This window comes from Drosophila subpulchrella, chromosome 4, assembly GCF_014743375.2.
Source record: "Drosophila subpulchrella strain 33 F10 #4 breed RU33 chromosome 4, RU_Dsub_v1.1 Primary Assembly, whole genome shotgun sequence".
NCBI lineage: Eukaryota > Metazoa > Arthropoda > Insecta > Diptera > Drosophilidae > Drosophila > Drosophila subpulchrella.
The window spans coordinates 1,919,782-1,941,939 of NC_050608.1; the positions used below are offsets into that span (position 1 = coordinate 1,919,782).

General features: G+C 32.2%; 1 protein-coding gene across 15 annotated transcripts in view; it reads right to left on the reverse strand.

Moving 5' to 3' along the window:
- Nucleotides 1-2,946: 2,946 nt before the first annotated feature.
- Nucleotides 2,947-22,158, reverse strand: part of LOC119547349 (protein pangolin, isoforms A/H/I/S) — an 89,685-nt gene continuing 70,473 nt past the window's right edge. For 6 of the 15 annotated variants that reach the window (XM_037855118.1, XM_037855039.1, XM_037854368.1 and 3 more), the window contains one exon: nucleotides 2,947-10,337. In XM_037855118.1, the coding sequence (XP_037711046.1) occupies nucleotides 9,245-10,337 (1,093 nt within the window). In that variant the 3' untranslated portion in view covers nucleotides 2,947-9,244. Of the gene's footprint in view, nucleotides 10,338-11,876; nucleotides 12,054-15,829; nucleotides 16,265-22,158 lie in introns of those variants that run through there. The other 9 variants (XM_037854888.1, XM_037854809.1, XM_037854728.1 and 6 more) reach the window with 5 other exon arrangements.

Consider the following 22,158-nt stretch of genomic DNA (forward strand, 5'->3'; position numbering starts at 1 on the left):
GATGAACATGGAACATCGCTTCCTTCCCACTGGGATTCTCTAGTGGATCTCCTTCAGCACTTCAACTATTCTGCGGATTTGCCCCTGTTGTTGTTTTGCTTCCTGTCGGTTAAGTCCCACAATAATGGGCAACAGCTTGGATTAGGCGTCCTTTTTCATCTGCACTGATCTCCTTTAACCGTTTGTGGGGTTTCTTTTAAATTCCCCACCGCTTCTGCACGAACACCGCCAAAGATTAAATTTCTTACTCTTTGGGCCGCGGCTAACGGCGTTCATCGAAAATTCACTCCCGAAATCTGGTATATTTTCTGGTATTTCCTTAGCTCACCTGAGTACCGCGCTGAAAAACAGACCCGTCGAAAAGCTTTAGCCGCCTGTTTGCCTCTCGCTCACTCCTATGGTTAGCTCGCAGTTTTCGTCGATGTGAGTCCTAGGCTTAACCAGCAACTAACAATTGGCCGCCGAGAAGTGATTTTACCAACAAATTGGCAGCCAACAACACAGCAGGCAGACATTGTTTACAAGTTGAAGTAAGTTGAATGTAGAATGTCGAAAAAGTTCATAGGAAGCTTTAGATGAGTGCCAACAAATAGCTGTGTGGCTTTGCAAAACGCAGAGGAAAGAAAATAAAAGAGCGCGATAAAACTAATTCAGCAAACCCCCGTTAACTCGAAAATGAGAGCCGGTCACTGAAGTTGGGAGAATGTAGCAGAGCGAACGGTGCGAGAGAGCGCCAAAACACAATTCACCCGCGTCGTTAACTATTATCCAATATAATAATAAAGATAATGGTTTTAACACAAATAAATAACTTGCATTCAAACGTCGGGCTCGACCGAGTTGAAAATGTGAACTTTGGAAGTATATAAGATCGGTAATTTAGACACTAGGCGAATAAATGTGGGAGCGAGTATAAAACAAGTCCGTGTACAACAGAGAGTGAATTGAATGTGTTGATTCATCAGCGACAATGCGTTTTCAATAGCTCCGTTAACATCGAGCATTAATCGAGCAAAACATCTTACTGTTCTTGCTAGGAGCATTGTAAATCTGCACTTTCACTGTCGTAGTTTAACTATCAAAAGATTTAAAAATTAATATTAAAAGCATCGAACACTGATATTGCACGTGTAAGCAGTAAAAGATCACACACTGTCACCAAGAGCCTACCTCCATCAAACAAATTTGGGACTTAGTTCGAGCGTTTGTCCGATTACTGATGTCCATAAGATTTTATTGTAATCTCTCTATGTTAATGACTTACCAAGAGCTCTTTCCGAATGCGATGTCCATCTATGCGCTGATGACGCTGATGATCTGTTGCTTCAGAAATTTAAAAATGGGAAAATGATAAAGTACGAGCTTAAACCCAAAAAAGAGAAGTGAATGGCAATAACTGTGAACCTCTGTATTTGCATCATTCGTTGAGCTCTTGGTGTAGCCGAAATTCGCTTCCTCTTAACATAAACAAGTGCTTCTATGTCCCTTACAGTAAATCCGTATACAATTTCGTTCCATCCCATAATATCAATGGTAAACCTCTACAACTGCGGCAGGTATCCTTAGATCTAGGTGTGGAAGTTTAAGTTTGCAGCACACTTCGATTACTCATGCCCAGGGCCTATGCCATGTTTGGATTTGTGAAACGGAACGCAGCACTATTCACGGATCCCTACACCAGACTCGCGCTTTATTTTGCATTTGCCCGATCTGAACTAGAATATGCAGCTCTTATTTGGAATCCCTTCACTACCACTCATTTAAATAGAGTAGAACGACTACAGAAACAATTTCTGAAATTCGCTTTGTTGCCGCTAAAGTTGTTAGACCCTGTCCCTTCATACCACCAGCAATGTAGGCTTGCGCATCGTAAAAGTATCCTCGCCATTTGCTTCATCTCTGATTTGGTGAATGGTAGTATCGACTGTCCGGAACAACTCTCGAAAGTTCAATTTCGCGCTCCGTCTAGACAACTTCGGAATTTTGATCCCTTTATTCTCGAGCTGCGGCGGACAAATTATTCTCAAAATGAGCCCCTCTATGGGGCCTTATATGTGTCTACGCACTTCCAATTGATATGCAATTGGACTACTACTCAAACAAATCAATTCTTAAGCATAGGTTAGTCAATTATTTTGTAAATTTTAGTACGTAAGACAAGTTGTTGAATTGTATAAGTAGCAAGTAAAGGTATTCCGTTGGCGAAATAAATAAATAAATAAAAACTGCTCCTAGCACAATCGCGAAGAACCCTAAATTTGTACTGTTCTTAGCTACAAAACCGTGTTCCCAAATAGAGAATTTTAGTTAAATCTACCTTATTCTATGAAAACAATTATGCTTAAATTAAGCAAATTTTTGCAAACTTAAAGATAGATAAACCTTTTTAAGTATATTATCATTAACTCATATTTAGGAAATTTAATTAATAATATAACTAAAACCTAATGTCCATATTTTTTAATACAAAGCGATGTGACTAACGCATAAAACATGATACAAAATGAAACACATAGCGTTAGTATATGAACAACCAAATAAAAAAAGAAATCGATCTGTTTTGATTTTAGATGGACGTTGATCCTGCCACATATTATAATAGAGTTTGTGGTCATATGTAAAATGTTTCGATTGCCCTTTCGGTATTGGCATTATTCGGCAAGGCTCTAAGTTTTGCCATTTTACCATTGTTTCCTTGAATATTGACTCGGGCAGTCGCCAACAGTATACAACTGGATTGCTTTCCACTCGCAGATGCTGCCGTGATTCCATACAAGGATCAGGATTCGTTTCCAAATACTTTTCGGTATAGTATTTTTAAATGCACTCAAAACAATATCTTTTTGTGCATGTTTTATTGCGTGCCGCAAGTACAGAACTAGTGGCAAAAGTCGCCGCAATAAGTTCATAACAAATTAGGCTGCGGTAAATGAATGCGTCAAGATATCTTTTGATACTGATTTTATTGAGCATGGAACCGGGTTTATATACATTATTTGGGGTTACAAGGATATTTACTTAGGTCTAGTATAGATACAAATGGATATGGTGGTTTATTATCAGTTTACAGAAAAATTGTCTAAGTAAGCAATTACATATACCAGATAGTCGGGTTAAAGTTTCCCAAGGGTTATGACAATTCGGACTGTCACCTTTCTGACGTTATATAATATATACCTATTTCTTTCATAAGCGCCACTCTCAAACGGTATGCACAGCACCTAACAGAAAAGGGATCGAACTTATGTACTCATTGAAATATAGACTCTATATCTTAAAAACCAGAGTGTATGCCAAAAAACTACTTTTGCCGATAATGCAGTGGCCAGATCACTATAGATAGTTATCAACCGATTCGCAGTATCGATAACATCGATAAAAATTGTACAGACTTTTCAATTATGAATGCTTTTAGAAAACTCTAATTAGGTAATTCCCCCAAGTATTAGCACCCATGATATTTTTCACCTAAACGGCATACCGTTGATTTGATGTTTTTCTTGATGGTGTTTCCTTTTTGTATGCGCTTGGTTCGGGCGCGAAAACAAAAGCCGCTTTTGACCTCTACCCAAAAGAATCCAAAAGCTTGCAGTTTTCTTGTGATAACTCAAATTCAGTTTTTCAAAAAAGAGTTTATATTTTCAACATTACTTCTTTTATTATTGTATATGTGAATTAAACTATTTTTCATACATTAGTTATAATCTATTTTAAGTATTATTTACTTAAACGTAAGTATGTAATTTCTATCAACTTAATGCTAACATTTACTCATATATCTGCTTAGGTATAGGATAACATTTATATTATATAAATACACATTGTTAGCCTTTGCCACTATCTATAGTTCAGCTTAGGCTAAAACCTATCAGTCGACCAATAAATTATAATGAATAAAGTGAACTTTAAATTCATTATATCAGAGTTATTTAATTCAACATATCTCCCTAAAAGCAAATAAAATAATGATTTATCCATTATCAAAGTAAATAAAAAGTCATTACATATATATTACATGTATATACAAATAGCTATTATATTCGTTGTGGGTCCCCTTTTATTATTGTTAGGGTACTACTACAATACCAATAACGTACATCGACGGGTGCCCTATGATACCAGCTTTTATTTATTTATAAGGTTTTTATATTAAAATATACTTGTAAGAAAAGAATGAACTAAATAATTTCCAGCAAGAAAAAAGTACGGTTTTTTACTGCACAGCTTATAGACGTACAAATTAAAAGATACACATAATAATATTGCAAGCGTTTCAGGGAAAACTCAAGATTAAAAACACAGAAAATGGAAGCATTTGATATTTTTTAAAGATTAAAAATTAATTAAAATCTAATGGTTTGTATTTAGTTATACATTTATATATTTTGAATTAACGAGTTGCTCATAAACTTTTCAGTAAAATAAAGCTTAATTTAGTTATTTGTTTATTGATAAATTATCGGATCAAACATATGTAATATGGTTAAACAGTCTTTTAAATTAGCAATGGCTATATACATTGTTCTGATTACATAAATAATACATTACTTCGTTAATATATCCAGGACCACAAAACTATTGTAACACAGATTCTTCATCATCTTATACGTGTTTGCGATTAAGCTCTTTATAAATATATTGGTATATGTGTCATTGTGTATGTTAAAAACAGGCCTTCTAAAACTGAATTTGTTGCCATTTTACATAGCAAAGTTAAAATATTTTTAAAATAGTTTTTATTAAAATTTGAAATGTTTGACATAAAAAAATACTGTGTTGCTCACCAATGGGTTCACAAGTTTTCAAGGATGTTCAGGCGAAAAATTAGCAAAAATATGACAGCCTAACTCGGTTTTAGATGGCCGGTTTTAGAGGTAATGTCCCAAATATATGTATGTAGTATATATACATGGTATGATATATATATATACCATAAATTTATATATATGTATGAACGTGACTAGAGCCCTATATAAATCGGCATTTAGTTTATCACAGCAATATTTTTATTGAATTTCTAGGCCTGCTATTAATGTAATTTCCTTTAAACCTTTTAATACTTCTTATAGATTTCAATTTTGATAGAGGTCCTAGGTCGTAACCTTTATATGTTTTATTTAAAAATTACTTTTTGAATTCATGAATTTTTAAATAATCATAAAATTTATGTCTTGAGTTTTGTTTCCCGCTAGAAAAGTACAAAGTATAGATATTATCCGGCCTGTTCCAGTTTTCACTTGGTAGTGAATTCGATAACATTTTTAAGATTTCCCCTTAGCATTATAAAATCTCCACTGTTGGTTGGGGAATTTTCTAAGCCAAATTAAGTTTTGGTGTGAAGTTAAACAGCTGACTGCATCGGCAGTCTCTTAACAAAAGCATAAGCATTTCCAGAGTTTTTCAACCAAAGAGCATATTAAATTTTGACCTGCTATGGCTCTCTATCTGCATCGGGATTTATATAAATAATATGTACAGAAAGTGCTGCGAAATACTAAAGAAAAAGGGCTGCCGATATCCCTGCCGCAAACGTTTCATACATTTTACACAAAAAGTTGAGTGATATTTTAGGCAAAACAACAAACCTTCAATTAGTTTTCAATTTATTTATTTTATTTGCAAAAAAATACAACAAATATGAAAATAAAAAAAGTTCAATATGAGGGCCATAAGAAACCGTGATTATTTTTTTGAAGTAAAAGCTAGAAAAGGTTAGAAACGCTGTGATTATTTCCAAAGTAAAAACTAGAACAGGGCCGTATATAAAGATCCAAAATAAGGTAAGATTCTTAAAAGTGATCAAATTTCAGTTTCATCAAACTGTTCTGGGATTCAAAATGTCTGTGTGAAGGTGGCTTTAGGTAGGTGGACTGGAATGTTGATGATGATTATGTATTCTTATACTTTACTCTTCCATATTTTACAAGATTTTGGGCGCACAGTAGTTCCGTCAAGGCAATTGCAAAAAAAGACGCTTTCAGTTAATGTAAACGCAGGTATATTAAAAAAAACAACTTATGCATATTCTTGCAAAGTGTATAATAAGTATATATAATTTTGTTCAAAAAATTGTCTTCTATAAACAAAGTTTTTTTTTTTGATTAGAAGACCGGTATGCATTTAGTATCATACAGATATCGGTCACGATTACCAAAAATTGTGCTTTTAATGAACTGGGAATCCTTTGGCATAATGATACAAGAATCATTGAAGAAAATAAATGTTTTGAATTCGGTACATTGATCTTTAAGAAAAAAGCAACAATGAAATATTTATATTTCAAATATTTTGTAAAGGGTTACATAGGTTTTATTCAAAAATAAGGAAACGTCTCTCGCTGAGACAACAAAAGAAGCACCACCCGTTGGACATCTAAACTGGTGACAGGATAATCAGAGAAATACAAAGGAAATTTTAACTGTTAGTGTTTCCCAAAATATACTTCTAGAACGAAAGAACTAACACAATAAGATGTACATTCTTGACGATGCTTTAAAAAAAAAAAATTGGATTGTCGCAAAAGCTAAATTTTTTGTGTTCTGAAAAGTAAAAGTTAAAAATATGTGAAAATAAAAACCGAAGCTCCCCTGTATGTAAAAAATCCAATTTTAAAAGTGTATGTAGCCCCTTAAATATTGTTATGTACTTTTCCTATTAATATTATTGTGATTTCATTTTATAATGATTTTCGATTTTCCGACAGAATAGTTGAAAACATTATTATTAATTATATACTGTTGCCTACTCCGAGAGAAAAACAGTGACATAATATTGTTGAATTAATCAAAATAGAATTTCCTATCATTATCTTTTTTTTTATGGTGATAAAATGGTCTCAGAAAAAATTTTTTTAAATAGTATTATATTAGGTATACAAAATGCAACGCCCGTGAATGATTTAATATATAATTTATGTTTTATTACAAATGAATGTTTTTGTTATGTTTTTTTTTGTGAAGTACGATTTGTATGCTATAGATTTACATAAGGCTCTAGTTATAATTCTTTAAGTTTTACAAAATCAATTTTTAGGATTGTCGCAAACCTACGAATCAAGATATGTTTATTAAGTACAGATGTACATCTATAAGCTAACTTCAAGTTATATTAAAATTTTAAGATAATTAAACCTAAACAAATTTGAATTACAAACACATTAACAAACATTTTATTTATTATAATTCAATGTTTAGCAAACGTGTACGACAAGCCCAATATTGACGTAAAACGTGCCTTTACACAATTAATAAATTTATTAAAAGTTTAATAACTGAATGCAGACTAGTATAAAAGTACTTATAATTATATGGGCGATAAACCAAAGTAAGTATTTAAATGTGACCTAATAATTTATACCAGAAAATAATTTGTAAAAATTGCATTATTATCAGAAATTTAGCTTTTCATGGAATAGTAGCTATCAGGTCTTATGGTCAATAAATTCGTAAGCATTATCAGTACTTTCTATTTGAAAATGTTACCTATTTACATTTTTTTTTTATATTGCATATATATATATGTATATTATTTCACATCTTATTTAAAATTTATGCGTAAATCAATTCTACAAAACATCAATTAAATGTTCTTTCTTGCAGATGATATTCTGTTTAAATCCTTAGCTGTAAAGTTATTAGGATTGTGGTACTGTTAACAGAAATAAACCGCTTGCAACTCAAACATGTTGATAAATATACGAATAGCCCCAAATAAAATTTGTTCTATTGTATTTTGAAGTACCAAGTGAGTTCGGCAGAACTTCAAATAAAAATTTGTAATTCCGCCAGCGTATGTGAAATACTTAGAATGGAAGTTTTTTTAAGAATCGAAATATAATAAAGACTGTCAGGAATCTCTAACGAATGGTATCAATCAAGCTATTCATAATGCACTTTCAATATGATTTTAAATTATTTTGTTGCTGAAAATAATTAAAATGATCAAGAATAGTGTTATTCAAAAACAAAAATTACAGTTTGGATTTTTATGGTCGAAAAGTTACGTCCAATAATTAAAAGGCTTTCTAAATGCTTACAGAAATATGACAACTATGTACATTGACGTTCTCATTAAAGCAATTTTAATCTGAAACTTGGATTTTTCGTTACTGCGAGCGTGACAAATTTGTAAAGCTTCCAGCGATCATTGCTCGAAAAAAATTCTTAACAAAAAGAAACGCTATAATCGAGTGTCTCGACTATCAAACGCCCGGTACATTGTTCACCATCTTTAAAACAAACCTTCAGATGGAGCCACAAACACTAATGGGGCTAGCGCCATTTACTTCAACTAATAGTGACTTCAGTGACCATAAAAGGCCTTCTAACCTTAATTTATATAAAAGATTTTTAATAACTGTCAGGTTTAACAAAATTTAGGTAGGGTATAGGCAATGACAAAATAAAAAGAAAGTATGAATTTTACAATTTGTAGGCGTTACAATACGCATACATCACTAAAATCGCATTCCAAAGAGAGAGTTGAGGATCTCTATAGCTTTTACACTTCCTAAAATATCGACGTTCATATGGACTGACGAATGGACAGACAGTCATCGCTAAATCGACTTGGGTAGTGATCCTGATCAAGATGATCAAAGATCGTATGATAAGAAGTAAATATATATATGGCTGCCTTCAACAAGTTCTCTCGTTGCCATATATATTAAGGACACCGACATCTTTAAAAAGTTTTAATTTTATTCTAAAACAAATAATAATTAATTTTTGTTTTACACTGTAACTAGAAAGACCGAACTATTTCATTAATATTGTTTAGAAGAATTCATTTAAGCAAACCAACATAAAACTGAAATCGAATTATCGGAAGTGATATACCGTATAGGGCCATAAAGTTTTAGAGATTAGGTTAATGAATTAAGCATTGAAGATAGGACATGTGCTTGCAAAATGGATTGATGGTTAGTGTATGTTGTCTGTTAATTTATTTGGCATTTCTTAGCTTGGGATCTGTCTCAGGTTTATTTTAAGAAATATTTACGGTTGGCCACTAATTAAGTTGATGCTATCGGGTTTTGTGCATAAGTCTTAAGATTCGGTGAACTTAGTATATAGTTTAATTATAAAAAAGAAATATTGCGTTGTATATCTTGGCACTAGTTATTAATGGCCTCTGGTTTCATAAGATGGCGATGGGATGTCGAGATAATTATTGCACGGTTATTTATTTGAATTATTTTTCGCTCACTTATGAATAATTAAATGTAAAAATACATTTGGATCTGTTATGAAACGCTAATGACGCCAGTTTCGGAAGCGCCTGCGCTTGTAGTCTTTACAGATGCATTTGCTTGTGGATCAGATGCTTTATGGCATTCACTGCTATTTACAGCATGAGTACTTACGGACAACATTGTCGGCTCACTCCTTTTAGCTGTTTCCATATGGTTAGTTAACTGTTGATGGAAATGTTGGCTAAAAGTGCTGTTTAAAAGAGAATGGTTCGCGCGATAGCCATGTGCCGCCACATGATGAATAATGGAGGTGGCTGCATGAGCTACAATAGTCTGAGAGTTACTACCTTTCATCAATTCAACATTTTGATATTCACGTCTTTTAGTTAACTGATTAATGCTCAGGGGATTATTAATATCCCGTGGGTTAGCACCAATAGGGTTTCGGGAAATGTTTGGCATTGAAGAATGGTTTATACTACTATTACCAATCGATGGCAACGATAATATAGCATTATTACAAACTGTGGGATGTGGCTGAAAAAATGTGTCAGGGCTACAGCTACTTGTGCTAACTACTGGAGGACTTAACCCCATTCCCAAGTGACTAAATCGATTTCCAAGCATCATGGCTCTTTCATGCGATGAACTTGGAGATGGACCCGTCGTACCTGTAACTGGCGAAACTGTACTGGAAGTATTTGGGGTAGTGCTAATGCTACTAGTTGACCCACTACTCGATCCTGATGTAGACACAGATGTGGACCGTTGTTGTGAAGTCTGCTGATCTGCACTGACGATCAAAAGGGCATTTGAGGTGGCAGGAAATACAACATTAGTTGCTGGATTGATATTCATATTAAGTGGGCTTGCCAAGCTCATTGTTGTCGATGGGCTCTGTAAACTGGACAATCCACTTAGACAGCCTGGGCTGGGCATGGATTGATTTAAAGACTCGGTGTCGTCATCTACTATTTTATTACTTTCGTCGCCGCTTCCACAACTTCCGGCCAGTTTATCATCATCGTATTCGTCATCGTCGTCATCACTTAGCTGGCTTCCGTGTTCATCAATACCGCTCCCGTCTTCGGTGGGCCCATTTTCATTCAGTGCTTCCATATAACGAATGCATTTTTTTTTGCGCCTGTGTAAAATAAGAAATTATAAATATAAGTTAAATATATAAATATTTTTTCAGAACCACTTAAAGTGCAAGTACTTATTCATTCCGTATAATTTATACACAATAATTAAACGTTCATGCAGCAAGGATCAAGGCCTTACAATTCACAAACAGATCAACAATAATAAAAATGATTTATTATTATTATTAACAGCATGCCTATATTGCTTCAATTATATAAATATTAAACCTTAAATCTTAATTATAAATGTATTCTGCTGATGCTCAATATTTGAATGAACCAATCAAGCCATTTATTCGGGGAACGACTAAAATTAAAAACTAACAATGCAATGTATTGCGTAAAAAAAAAATAATTCCATAATTTGTACATATATTCTCTATTAATATGTTAATATACAATACTATTACTTCAAAAGCATTAAAAAGGACAACTATTAAAATCATTTTTGTTCAAGAAATTATTCATACAAACGGCAGAACACAAAAATAATAAAAACAAGAAAACAGCTAACTTCGGCACCCGAAGTTTATACACACTTTCAATCAAAATGCTTATTTGCTTAGTAGTGGGAATTTTATCTAGTTTTGATCATAGTGCAGGGCCACCCAGCATATATGTATATTTGTCAAAGGTAAAAGGTCTCAGTTTAATACAAAACCACCAATCATAATAATTCACATTGTAAAAATACTATTTTTAGACATATTCGAACACGTTAAACTCACTAAAACAAAAAAATCCATTGAAACTTTATTATTAATAGATTTTCTTGGATAAACAAACCCTTATAGACAACCAGCTTTCTGAAGTTAGCAATATTATATATATCAATACGATCGCAGATTTTTTGGATTTATGGTATTAGAATTGATCTAGTGAACAAACATTATAAAAGTACATTTGATCCAGATAAGCCAAGAACATACGAAATTTGTGATCCAATTCTTTAGTAGTGAAAATTTTATCAAATTTTGATCATGGTGCAAGGTTAGGTGTTTATTTGCTTAATGTTCCTACCTTACTTTTTTCTAAGAGAACTGTGTGTCATACTAATTGTCAATTGTTTGCTGAGAGTCTAAGATTTCATGACACATTTAGGCGAAAGATTGTTATTTGATTTAAATGTGTAGAAGTGTGAAAACTAAATGTCTGTACGAGTTATTCGCCCAGAGCGATTCTGTTATATTGAGCATAAAAATAAAAAACCTAAGAGTTCCTATGAGTAACCATATCTATTTATTTGTAATAATGATGGTTGGTGGGGCAATGGAATGCACATTAAAAATTACAAAAAATGTGCCAATAAAGAACATAATTTCAACTTTTTTAATTAAACAAAAACATTTTGTAAATTTTAAAATGTATAAAACGTGACATCTTTGGTTCCAACTATCAACAACAATCACAATCAACCAACAATCACTATAGGTTTTTGTGTTAGTGTTCTTAAAATATTAAAAGAAAATGCAAAATAATCGCATTGTTGCTTGGTGTATTAAACCCTTTAAAAAATGCGTATTGAGGAGTCAACCGTATCACAGCCAAAATGTAATTTATTTAAGGACTGTCGATGCTGAAAATGCGCTTTGAACAAATAAAAAAAACAACTATTAATTAAAACAAAGGTACGCAAATAACATCCAAGTTGTGCCGTTATTGTCCGACAGAGAGTTTATAGAATAACAACTGTTTATTTCACCGGGCGGCAAAAACTGGAATAAAATATTAAATATACATATATATATATTATATTTACGCAGTGATATCAATGAGTTGCATTAAAATTGTAAAATAACGGAAATAAATAACTTTATTAGGTTTCTATCTAATGAATCCCAATTCTGTCACTAAGCTCAAAAGCTTTTATTGGCGAGCGAAATTTAAATTTAGTTAAAATATATTTTTTAAAGAATTTGTTTTTATTATTAATTATTTACAACTTGAATCCTGTTTACACAACAGTTGCTTTATATAGTTATAGAGTTATGGGGCTAAATTGGTTTTTTATACATTGGCCTTACATAGGCATTAGAGGTTGATAAAAGAAGTCTGGTTTGGATCTTTGATATTTTTTTGTATATTTATTTATTTATTTTTGTATATTTATTTCATTACTTGAAAATCTGACCTAGGAAACGAGTAGGGAAGGTACTTTTTCGAATGGACCCAGCCTGACACAAAAAATACGTTTTTTAATATATTTGCTTGAACGTAGTCAAGCATGGTTTTCCAGGGGTGTAACGGTAAGGTTTGTCAATCGTATTAAAATGAAAAAAGGTTTATTTACGGTCAAAAAGTCATCAAAGTGAAGAAGTAACTAATCTTCCAACAATAGATTTAGTCTCATAACATTTATTGAAATATTTAGAAAAGAGAATCCAATTGTGGATCGTGTTAATTTTACTATTTAATATAAAGGCTTTGCAAGTTTAGTTTTTTTTGTTATTAACATTGGATTGTCGTAGATCAATGGCACTTTTCTTAAAATAAAGTCCTTCTTCACTGGCATTCCTGCACGGCTTAATCGACAATTTTAAACCCTTTTTTTAAATAAAAAACATTCCCCAGGTCGGTTTTTTTTTTATTTTTTTAACTTTAAACACTTAAAAATGTATTCTTTGAAAAACTTTTTTTGTCTTAAAAAATACTAAAACCTTACCTAAACAAACTAGATATTAAAAGATATGTATCAAAATTAAGAAGAACAATTGAATGACAATGATTTTAGGTTGAGATACATAGAACACCACTTCTAGAAAAAGCTCAGTCATCGTCAAATATGTCGATAGTATCGGATAAACAACGGATACTGGATATTAAAGCTATCGGGATGATACTTTCCCAAAAAAGTCTTCTTTATATTGCAGATTGTATATAAGCAAAGACGGACTGGATCGGACAACTACATCCCAAAGCACCCATTTGAATTTTTTGGTTTTTTGTTTGGTACTTATTTATTTTTGAGACCCTCTTCTGTTGCTATTTTATCGAATATAAACATTAATATGTAACAAATTCTTATACTCAATGCTGTATTTACATGTTGAACTATTTCATTTCAATTTGTGTCTAAGGCCAAAGAAAACCACTTACCAAAACGGTAAAAAAAAAATTTCCGAGCGAAAAGATTTAAATCAAAATTAAACAAAGCTGTTGACAATTTCTGAGTCAATCGAAATCTTATCACAGTGACAATTTTGGAAAACATTCTAAAAAATCGAATTTAAATATTCCATTAGAATTCCCTGATATCAAGAATTGAATGGACTTCCGCAAAACCCACTTATATTTTTTCCCGAGCGAATACTTTTTTTTCAAGATATCGTAAAACTAAAAATTGGACAAAATCAAGGTTAATACCCACTATAAAGCAACTACCTGGAACTGCCCATATAATCCGTAGCATCATTTTCTTATTGCATTATCTTCAAGGGTATACAAACTTCGACTTGCCGCACTTTGCTTTCTTTGCAATTTAAAATATAATAAGATTGTTCCTTATACCCGAATAGGAAGCTGCTGTTCTAAAATCGTAAAAAGTAGTTTTCTGGTGTAGAATAATATAAGATCTAAACGACTTAGATTCTGATTTATCTGTTAATTGGCGTATGTTTTATGTGTACTTTTGGGAAAGTTAATTCGTAAATAGGAAAGAGACTTGTATGTGTACGGACGGATATAGGGACTTGGAGAGAGACTTGGATATCAATGTATATTCAATAACTTTTTCTTCACTATCTTGAAAATTTCTGTCCTATATCGTAATACTACCCACATATTAAATGCTAGTTTATTCAGAACTTACACTAGTGAAGCTGATTCGGATTCTGCACAATAAACGACCTGACTTTTATTTTTTTTTTAAATAAAGGTCACAGTGGATTAAATGGTTAACTCTGGCAGCAAAAAAACACGAACGATAATAAATATTCAAATTTTATAACTTTAAAATTAAATTAGGGCAAGAAATTGTGGTTATTGTTTTGATTGGATAATACACTAACCAAAACATTGCAAATTCAATAGTGTATCGTGCTTAAATTGATTTTATTATTACCTGTGCATTTAAGCAAAAAACTTAATTTAAAAGGCAGTTTAATTAACAATTGTTATAACATTAAAATATGGGAGTCATAGCATTAAGTAAGGCACAATAACGCATTACTAACAAATAAAACAAGTCAACTCAATATTAAGAAATCGTAAAACTGAATATACACAATTCTTTGTATTACGCACATCAAATAGAACAAACAACAATGTCGACCTTATTCAAAACGTATATCAGGGTTTAACAAAACAAGTGTTATCAAAAGCTCTAAAATAAATTATATTGCTTTACTTCTATATTTAAAAAAAATTGAATTATAACACCATACATTGATTATATAAATAAATAATAAATCATTCATAAAGTTATCAACCTGAATATCGCTTGAAAGTAAAAATGGTCAATTAACAGCCCAGTCGATATAGTAAGTATGTTTCTAAGTGACCATCTATTTTGTAGGTCTATTCAAATGAATTGCTAAGTGACTATCTATTTTGTAGGTCTATTCAAATGAACTGATTTTCTGATCGAAGAATAAAACAATGTTTAAAATACTGTTACCTACAAAATTGTACTGAAATTTAAATACCAATAATTATAGAATTAGGTATAATAGGCTAAATATTGCAACTTAAAAACCCCAGGGTCTACATCATTGTGATCGATTCAACCACTTATAGAAGTGGCGACTTAAGCTTAGATTTTAAAACCAATTTCCACTGATTCTAGTTCCTACTATAAATAGCTCTGATCAAATGTAATCATGTGTTTTAGAATATTAATAAATAATTTATCTCCAAGATATAAGGGCTGAAAGAATTCATGAAAATTTGGAAACTTGGATACTTTTACAAGAATCTGAATGTTTAATTCTAAAGATCTCGACTCGACTTATTATTTTAATTAGGAGTATATATACTTTTTTGAAACGCTATCACTTCATACAGCCTGATACATAATTTTAAGCAAATACAATATACCCTTTTAACGTACAAGTACTTATGTAATAATTTATTTTAAGTAAAGTAAGTTTCGATATTTTTTTTAGTTTTTAGGGGATAATGTTAAAGATTCAAATTTTATTTAACCCTTTACAACGCTATCCTATCAAAACGTGAAATAAGAAATCCTATAAAACGAAATTAGTCTTAGCTAGCTTTGTATTAGTATTTTCAATATTCTGACACATAAGCAAATGTAAGTATTGCACTATGTAGCATCCAAATATTGGGAAAAAACTAATAACTGTATTTTAAAATATTTAATATAAGACTACTTTTAGTCAAATAACCTTTAATACATTTTAGCTAATAACAAAAAAAAAATTCATGCAATAAATACATGTATATAGTTCTTTGAGTTAATATATACACAAATATAAGTTTATTTGTAAACCCTGATATGCAGTTACTTTAATTGTTTGATTTGTTTATTTACTGGTTTGGATGTTGACGCAATTTTAAGATGTAAAAACTCATCATCATTGGTAGGTTATCGATTCCAGATGTTTTCGTTTCGCCGCCGCATTCATTTATCTATAAATTGACATATGTCGGTGGTGCCTGAGGCGATAGCTGTTGTGAACATGCGCTTGCTGTACCACCACCTCCTCCTGCTGCGACTGTTATGCCATTTAAAGATGCTACTGCGTTTCCATTACTGGTAGCCATCAATTGTACATGTGTATGAGAAGACGAGGTGGATGATGATGAGGAGGACGAAGATGACGAGTTGGGCAACATTACCGTACCCCCTATGCCACTTACAATGGGTGCTAGCATGCCAACACCAATGCTGTTGACTGCTGCACTACTGGAGATGCCAACGCTGCTGCCATTGTTGCTTACAGATGAAATGACACCCAAGTTGGGACTTAATTATTGGTCAAGGCGAAAAGTCAATAAAATGTCAAATATTAATGTAATTAACCGTCAGTATAAAAAAGGGAAAGATGCAATTAAAGACATCAAAGTTTGAATTAACTGTTTGAGGATAATCTATATCAGTGTTCATGTGCTTGTGCTTTGGTCTCCTAATTTAATATTAGGAAAGTTATAGTCGAATAGACCGACAATAATCTAACCAGTACATAACTCCGAAACTAATTTTTAACATTTTGGCAATCAACAAGGGAGCTACACAAGTCACTAGGGTTTTGAAATCAATTTTAAAGAACATTTAAGATGTCTGAAAGTATGTATTAAACATATGAAATTCGACTATCTGCACGAATTCCTTGTTCTTTCAAGTTTTAAATATATTGTTGCATACTTTTATACACATTAACTAAAATTTGAAAGTGATATCAAAACTCAATTGATTTCTGTAGCAGACATTAACGTAAATGATCAAAGTTTTGTATTTTTCTCTTTACCTTTAAATAAATACGATGGCTTCCATTTTAAAAAGAAATCAAGGAAGAACGCTATAGTCGAAAGCCTCGACTATCAGATACCCGCAACTCAGCTAAGAAGAGCAAAAGGGAGATGGAGATGTACAACCAGCAAATTTAAATCTAAAATCACAACCCTCTAGCTTTAATAGTTTCCGAGATCACAGCGTGCACACGGACAGACGGACATGGCTAAATCGATGATCATTCTCATTATGATTAGTCTCATTATGGGGTGGGAGATGCTTCCTTCTACCTGTTTCATACTTTTCCTTGAATACAATATACTCTTTTACTTTACGGGTAACGGGCATAACAAGAAGAGCCGCTTAAGCCAAGGGTCCGAAACATGTTTATTTTTTAATGAATTTTCAAATTTAACAAGAACGCTATAGTCGATCGACTATCAAATACCCGTCAGCTAAGGGAATATACAGATTCCAGAGGATCCTACACACCGCAAGTTTATTTCAGCAAAGTGCCACGCCCACTCCAACGCTCACAGGCGCCCATAACTCTAAAACCTGTCCAGCGCCCAAATTTGTTTAATTTTTGTTAAAATTTAAATGGGATTTTGCTTTGATTAACAACACCCATCTACGTTTAAAAAATTATTCATTTAAAAGTTTTCACCAATAATTAGCTAATTCAATCGAGTCCGAGAGGGTTGAGTATTTGCAGCAAATCGGATGTTTCCGAGATTGGACAACAGAAGCTGCAAATCTGATGTTTTCACTAGGTGGCGTTTTAGTGGAAACAACCGACTTGCTGCATGCATATTTCCATTCCTCGCACTCCCTTCATATAGAGTGAGTACCGGGTATCTGACAGTCAAGGCGTTTTTTCTTGCTTTGCATTCTTTTTGTACACTTTACCAGAAATTTTCAACGTTCACAAAAACAAAACAAAAATTGCTAAGATTAATTTAATTATTTTAATTTAAAATAAATTTGTAAATTTGGTTGAGTTTTTGAGGCCCTAACGTAATAAACTTTTATAAAACTTTCTAAAAATTTGCTGCCTTTTAAAAACAAAAATCGTATAAAAAGTAATACAAATAAAGAGGGCACAAATGTGTCCATATATTTAATTAGCTTTATTCCAGCCATTAGGCTTTGTGATCGTATAAATTCAAGTTTGTAGGATCTGTAGATGTCTAATAAAATACATTTAAAGTTAGCTTTTCTGTATTGCGCGCCATTTACTCCTATAACTTGAGAACTACTTCAGATATCTAAATATTTTACATGTTGTTACCGTTTTAACTACATTTAAAATGATTATATCTTCAATTAGAGGTGAGTAAACAATGATCCTGACATTTTTATCTGCTTCACGTTTTTACATTTATATCTGTGGCTGTCACGTCATAGGCCATGTTTTGGCTATATACGGGCAGTGACTTTTATTGGCCATATCTTATTACTTTCTGTCCGATCTGAATCTTTAGAATCTGCTTGCTTATTCCAAACTTTTTTGCTTCTTAAATTTTTGACTTATGTGTAAAGAAAAGTGTTAGGAAGTGGAAAAAAGAAATTCTTGACTGGTAGTACTGGTGAATACCCTAATTGAAATCAATACAAAATATTTTGCTTCTGCCGTTGCTCTTTGAAAATCCTTAGTCAACTGTAAAAGAAAAGGATTTCACAGAAGTTGTTGTAAAAAATATTTGTTAATTGAAGTTACGGAATGATACGACAATTGCTTAATTTTTTTTAACGCGATGCCCTGCTGTTCGCCCTGACGCTGAGTTGCTGAACTAAAATACCCAACATCACAACATAACCGCGTGCATTCTGGCGTACACAATTTTTTTAATTAAGGGGTTATATACAAATGTACCGCGAAAAAGCTAGTTTTCTGGAACTTTTTTTAGTTACATATATGCAAACTGGCAGACCTCTATAAATTTCTAGTGCCTTGCGGTGGACACGATTCTGGTAGAACGGGTTGTCGGAAATCAAAAAGACAAAATAAGTTAATTACATTATTTCATTATCTTGAGCTGAACAAAAGAATTTTAAAAAAGTTGATTGCAGCGGAAATAACAATTTTTTTAACAAAAACAGAGATTTTTGGACGTAAAAATATCCTTTTTTAAAATTTTAAAAATTAAAAACCACTTTTCCCGGAATCGTGTTTACCGAAAACCCATTTTTCGAAATAATCCGTTCCCAGTCAATCGCGCATAAAGTTTCCTGCTTCGGTACCCAGAGGTAGAGTTAGCAATAAAATGCTACATCTTCCGTCTTAGCGCTCAGATCAGTGTGCATTTTGGTGTTGGTATTCTTATATTATACACTATACTAAAAGAAATTCAATGAAAATGGCATTTTTAGCGTGTATGAAACCCCTAAATGGTTTTACACTAATTGACTGTTATGTACATAAAAGTTATTATATTTTTTAATAAGGGTAATTAAAACTTTTGAAATGAAACTGTTGCAATTTTTTGGAGATTACACCACAAAATTTGGCTTGACGTGATATTACCCTTATTGATTTTGCTCAATAATACGCCTCCATTTTCTTTTTGAAGCCATTGCGAACAAAAGGTGTATGCCAGAAATTAAATCAAAATATTATGAGGCTAAAATTAAAAAAAAGGTCAACCAGTCCAAAGTAAAATTTGGCACCAATTTTTTAACATATATCAATTAATTTCTCATAATTGTTTTTAGGATACCTTTTATAACCATATAACTCTCTGTATCATATTCGTACCAGAAACTTGAACTAGGCCTATGTTGGACCCCACTATTAAAAAGAGGTCCTGGAACTTGACTGGTGGTGCGGACAAGTGTTCATTTAAATTACATAAAAGGGTTGACCCATGTCATGTCTCGGGTTTGAATCCCAAATATACCTTTTTTTAAATATGTTGCTAAAACGATTTTTAAAAATGTTATGTCGTTCGAAAGTTATAGCGTTTAGAAACAATGCGTGGCAGAGCGCTCAAGGGATAATTTAAACTTTTAAAGTTTTTTTTCATATAACAAAGCATAAAAAAACTATTTAAAAAATGTATATAAGTCGTTCCAAACTGACATTTTGCAATATTAAATAATTGTTTCAGTTCATACAAAAACTAAATTTATGTACATTAAAGTGCTGTTTTTCTTTTTAAAATTTAAATAATTTCTAAATTTACTTTGATTACCAATAAATATATGGTAAAAAATCATAGTTCTGCAAGGTGTGTCTCAAAAGTACATGGACTTGTTTAATAAAATGAAAACTACAACACATTTTTGCGTATTTTTTTTGTATTAATTAAAGTAATCTCCTTCCGCTTCAATACACTTACTAGCTCGGTCCAACAACATTTCAAGAGTGTTTGAATTTGTCAGCCGGAATGGCCTCTAGGATGTCGGGTGACGTCAGCATAGCGCCGTCCTTTCATGGCTAATTTCAGCTAGTCGAACGGAAAGAAGTCGCAGGGTACCGTATCAACCGAATACGGCGAGGTGTTGATGGTTAAAACTATGTTTTGGTATTCACAATATTTCACAAGTGTCGATCGATGAGAAGTCGCATTAACATTATCAACACTAATTTTTGTACCGATGAACATACTGCCACATTGGACGCTACAGCCCCACTTCCACTGTTCCAAATGTGATGAATATTAAAGGATATGTCAATTAAAGATGCACCTTTGCAACACGGGTTCTCACCCGTGGCACCACCAGAAAATGCCCTGGACCAAATGTTCGCGAACTTTTGGGACACACCTTGTATGCTATAGTGCCGATAGTTACATAGACCATAAGATTGTTTGCCAACATTGCTTTAAAGATTACGTTCCATCCTTACGATTTTTAGGCACCCAAATCGATTTACATTACTCCGCAATCTGAACACTGAATACTTTTACTGATATATTTTAAGCTAAGAAGTGATCTATAATTTTCTTTTATGACAAAAAAACTGCCTTCTCCTTTTTCGTAAATTTGTTCGTTTTGCGTAAGTTGAAGAAGAGTTTTTTGTAAAACAAAAAAATTGAGAAAATGAAAACCGGAACAGAGTTATATTGGCCCTTCTTTTATAAACTGATGGGATTTCACAACTAATACAACTAATAACTTTTTACATTTTTGATTTGCCTAAAACTTTTTGTACATATACTTTTAGGTTAAAAAAATAAACACGAGTATCAGGATTTGGCCGAAAACAAATTTTTTTGTTATTATAATTTTTTTTTAATTTATTAAAAAACGCAAAAGTTTAATAAAATGAGCCCGTTTAAACATCTAGTTTCTTTAAAAAATTGTTGTTTGAAAGTAAAGGTTTCAGAGAAATAAATACAAAAAAAATGATGTCAGTCGGATTACAATAGCTCGATTTAAAGATATACAAGCAAATGGACATTTTTTTAAATAGGCGTTTTTAGCAAACTTACTCTCTAAAACATAATATTTTCAGCCAAATCCTGATACAAAAGTATGTATAATTATTTACCGAATAGTACACGTAAAGCAAATCAAAAAAGTTACTAAAAAGGTTTTCGGTTTCTAGTAGAAAATCGAACCTACCCAACAGATACACATTTAAATCCATGAATTGCCTTAAACAAGATTTTTATAAGCAGTTGCCATTAACATTACGAAACAATTGGCAAATGTATAAATTAGAACTGGATAATTTGTAATATACATTCTATCTAGTTTTCCGTGTGAGTGAAGTTTTTCTGCCACAATTTAAAACAGATCAATACCAAATAGAAGTAAAATAAAAAGTCATTTAAGGTCTTATTAAATTTTCTATAGGGTTGAATTTCGTGCAATTAGTAATGTTCCTGGACTTGGTTGTACTAATACACTTTATAGTATAAATAATGGTGTATACCTACATACGTTCTTGGGTCAGTGTGTTTATATGTGGACGATTTAATAATAGTTCTAATAGGTGCATTATAATTTCTCAATAAGTATATCACTTAATGTAAACAAAATTCACGCAAGATTTGTACATTCTGGTATTTTTGTCTAAAATATAGGAACGACTGACAACTATATTTAAGCCGACTAGTCAATCCAGTTCTGTATATAAATCAGCTTAGTCAGACAGAATTCTAGGCAATTTTGCTGGGGTACTGTGTTTCTTTTGTAAAAATGTATGTAAGCGTTGTTTTCCTAATGCCCAATTAAAGTTTGGCGAATGCGAGACATGTTTATTTTTAATGCTTTTTTCTTACTTATTATTACACTCCATTGTTGGGGCTGGCGATGTATAGATCAATTTTTTCTCAGACTTTCGATTTTGACATTTGCCAGCTTTAATGAACAATGAATGATCCCAGAAAGAAATAAATAGCTCTGCTGAGCTCTGTTGCCAGGCCTGAATACAATTTATTTCGATAAATAAGGCTATC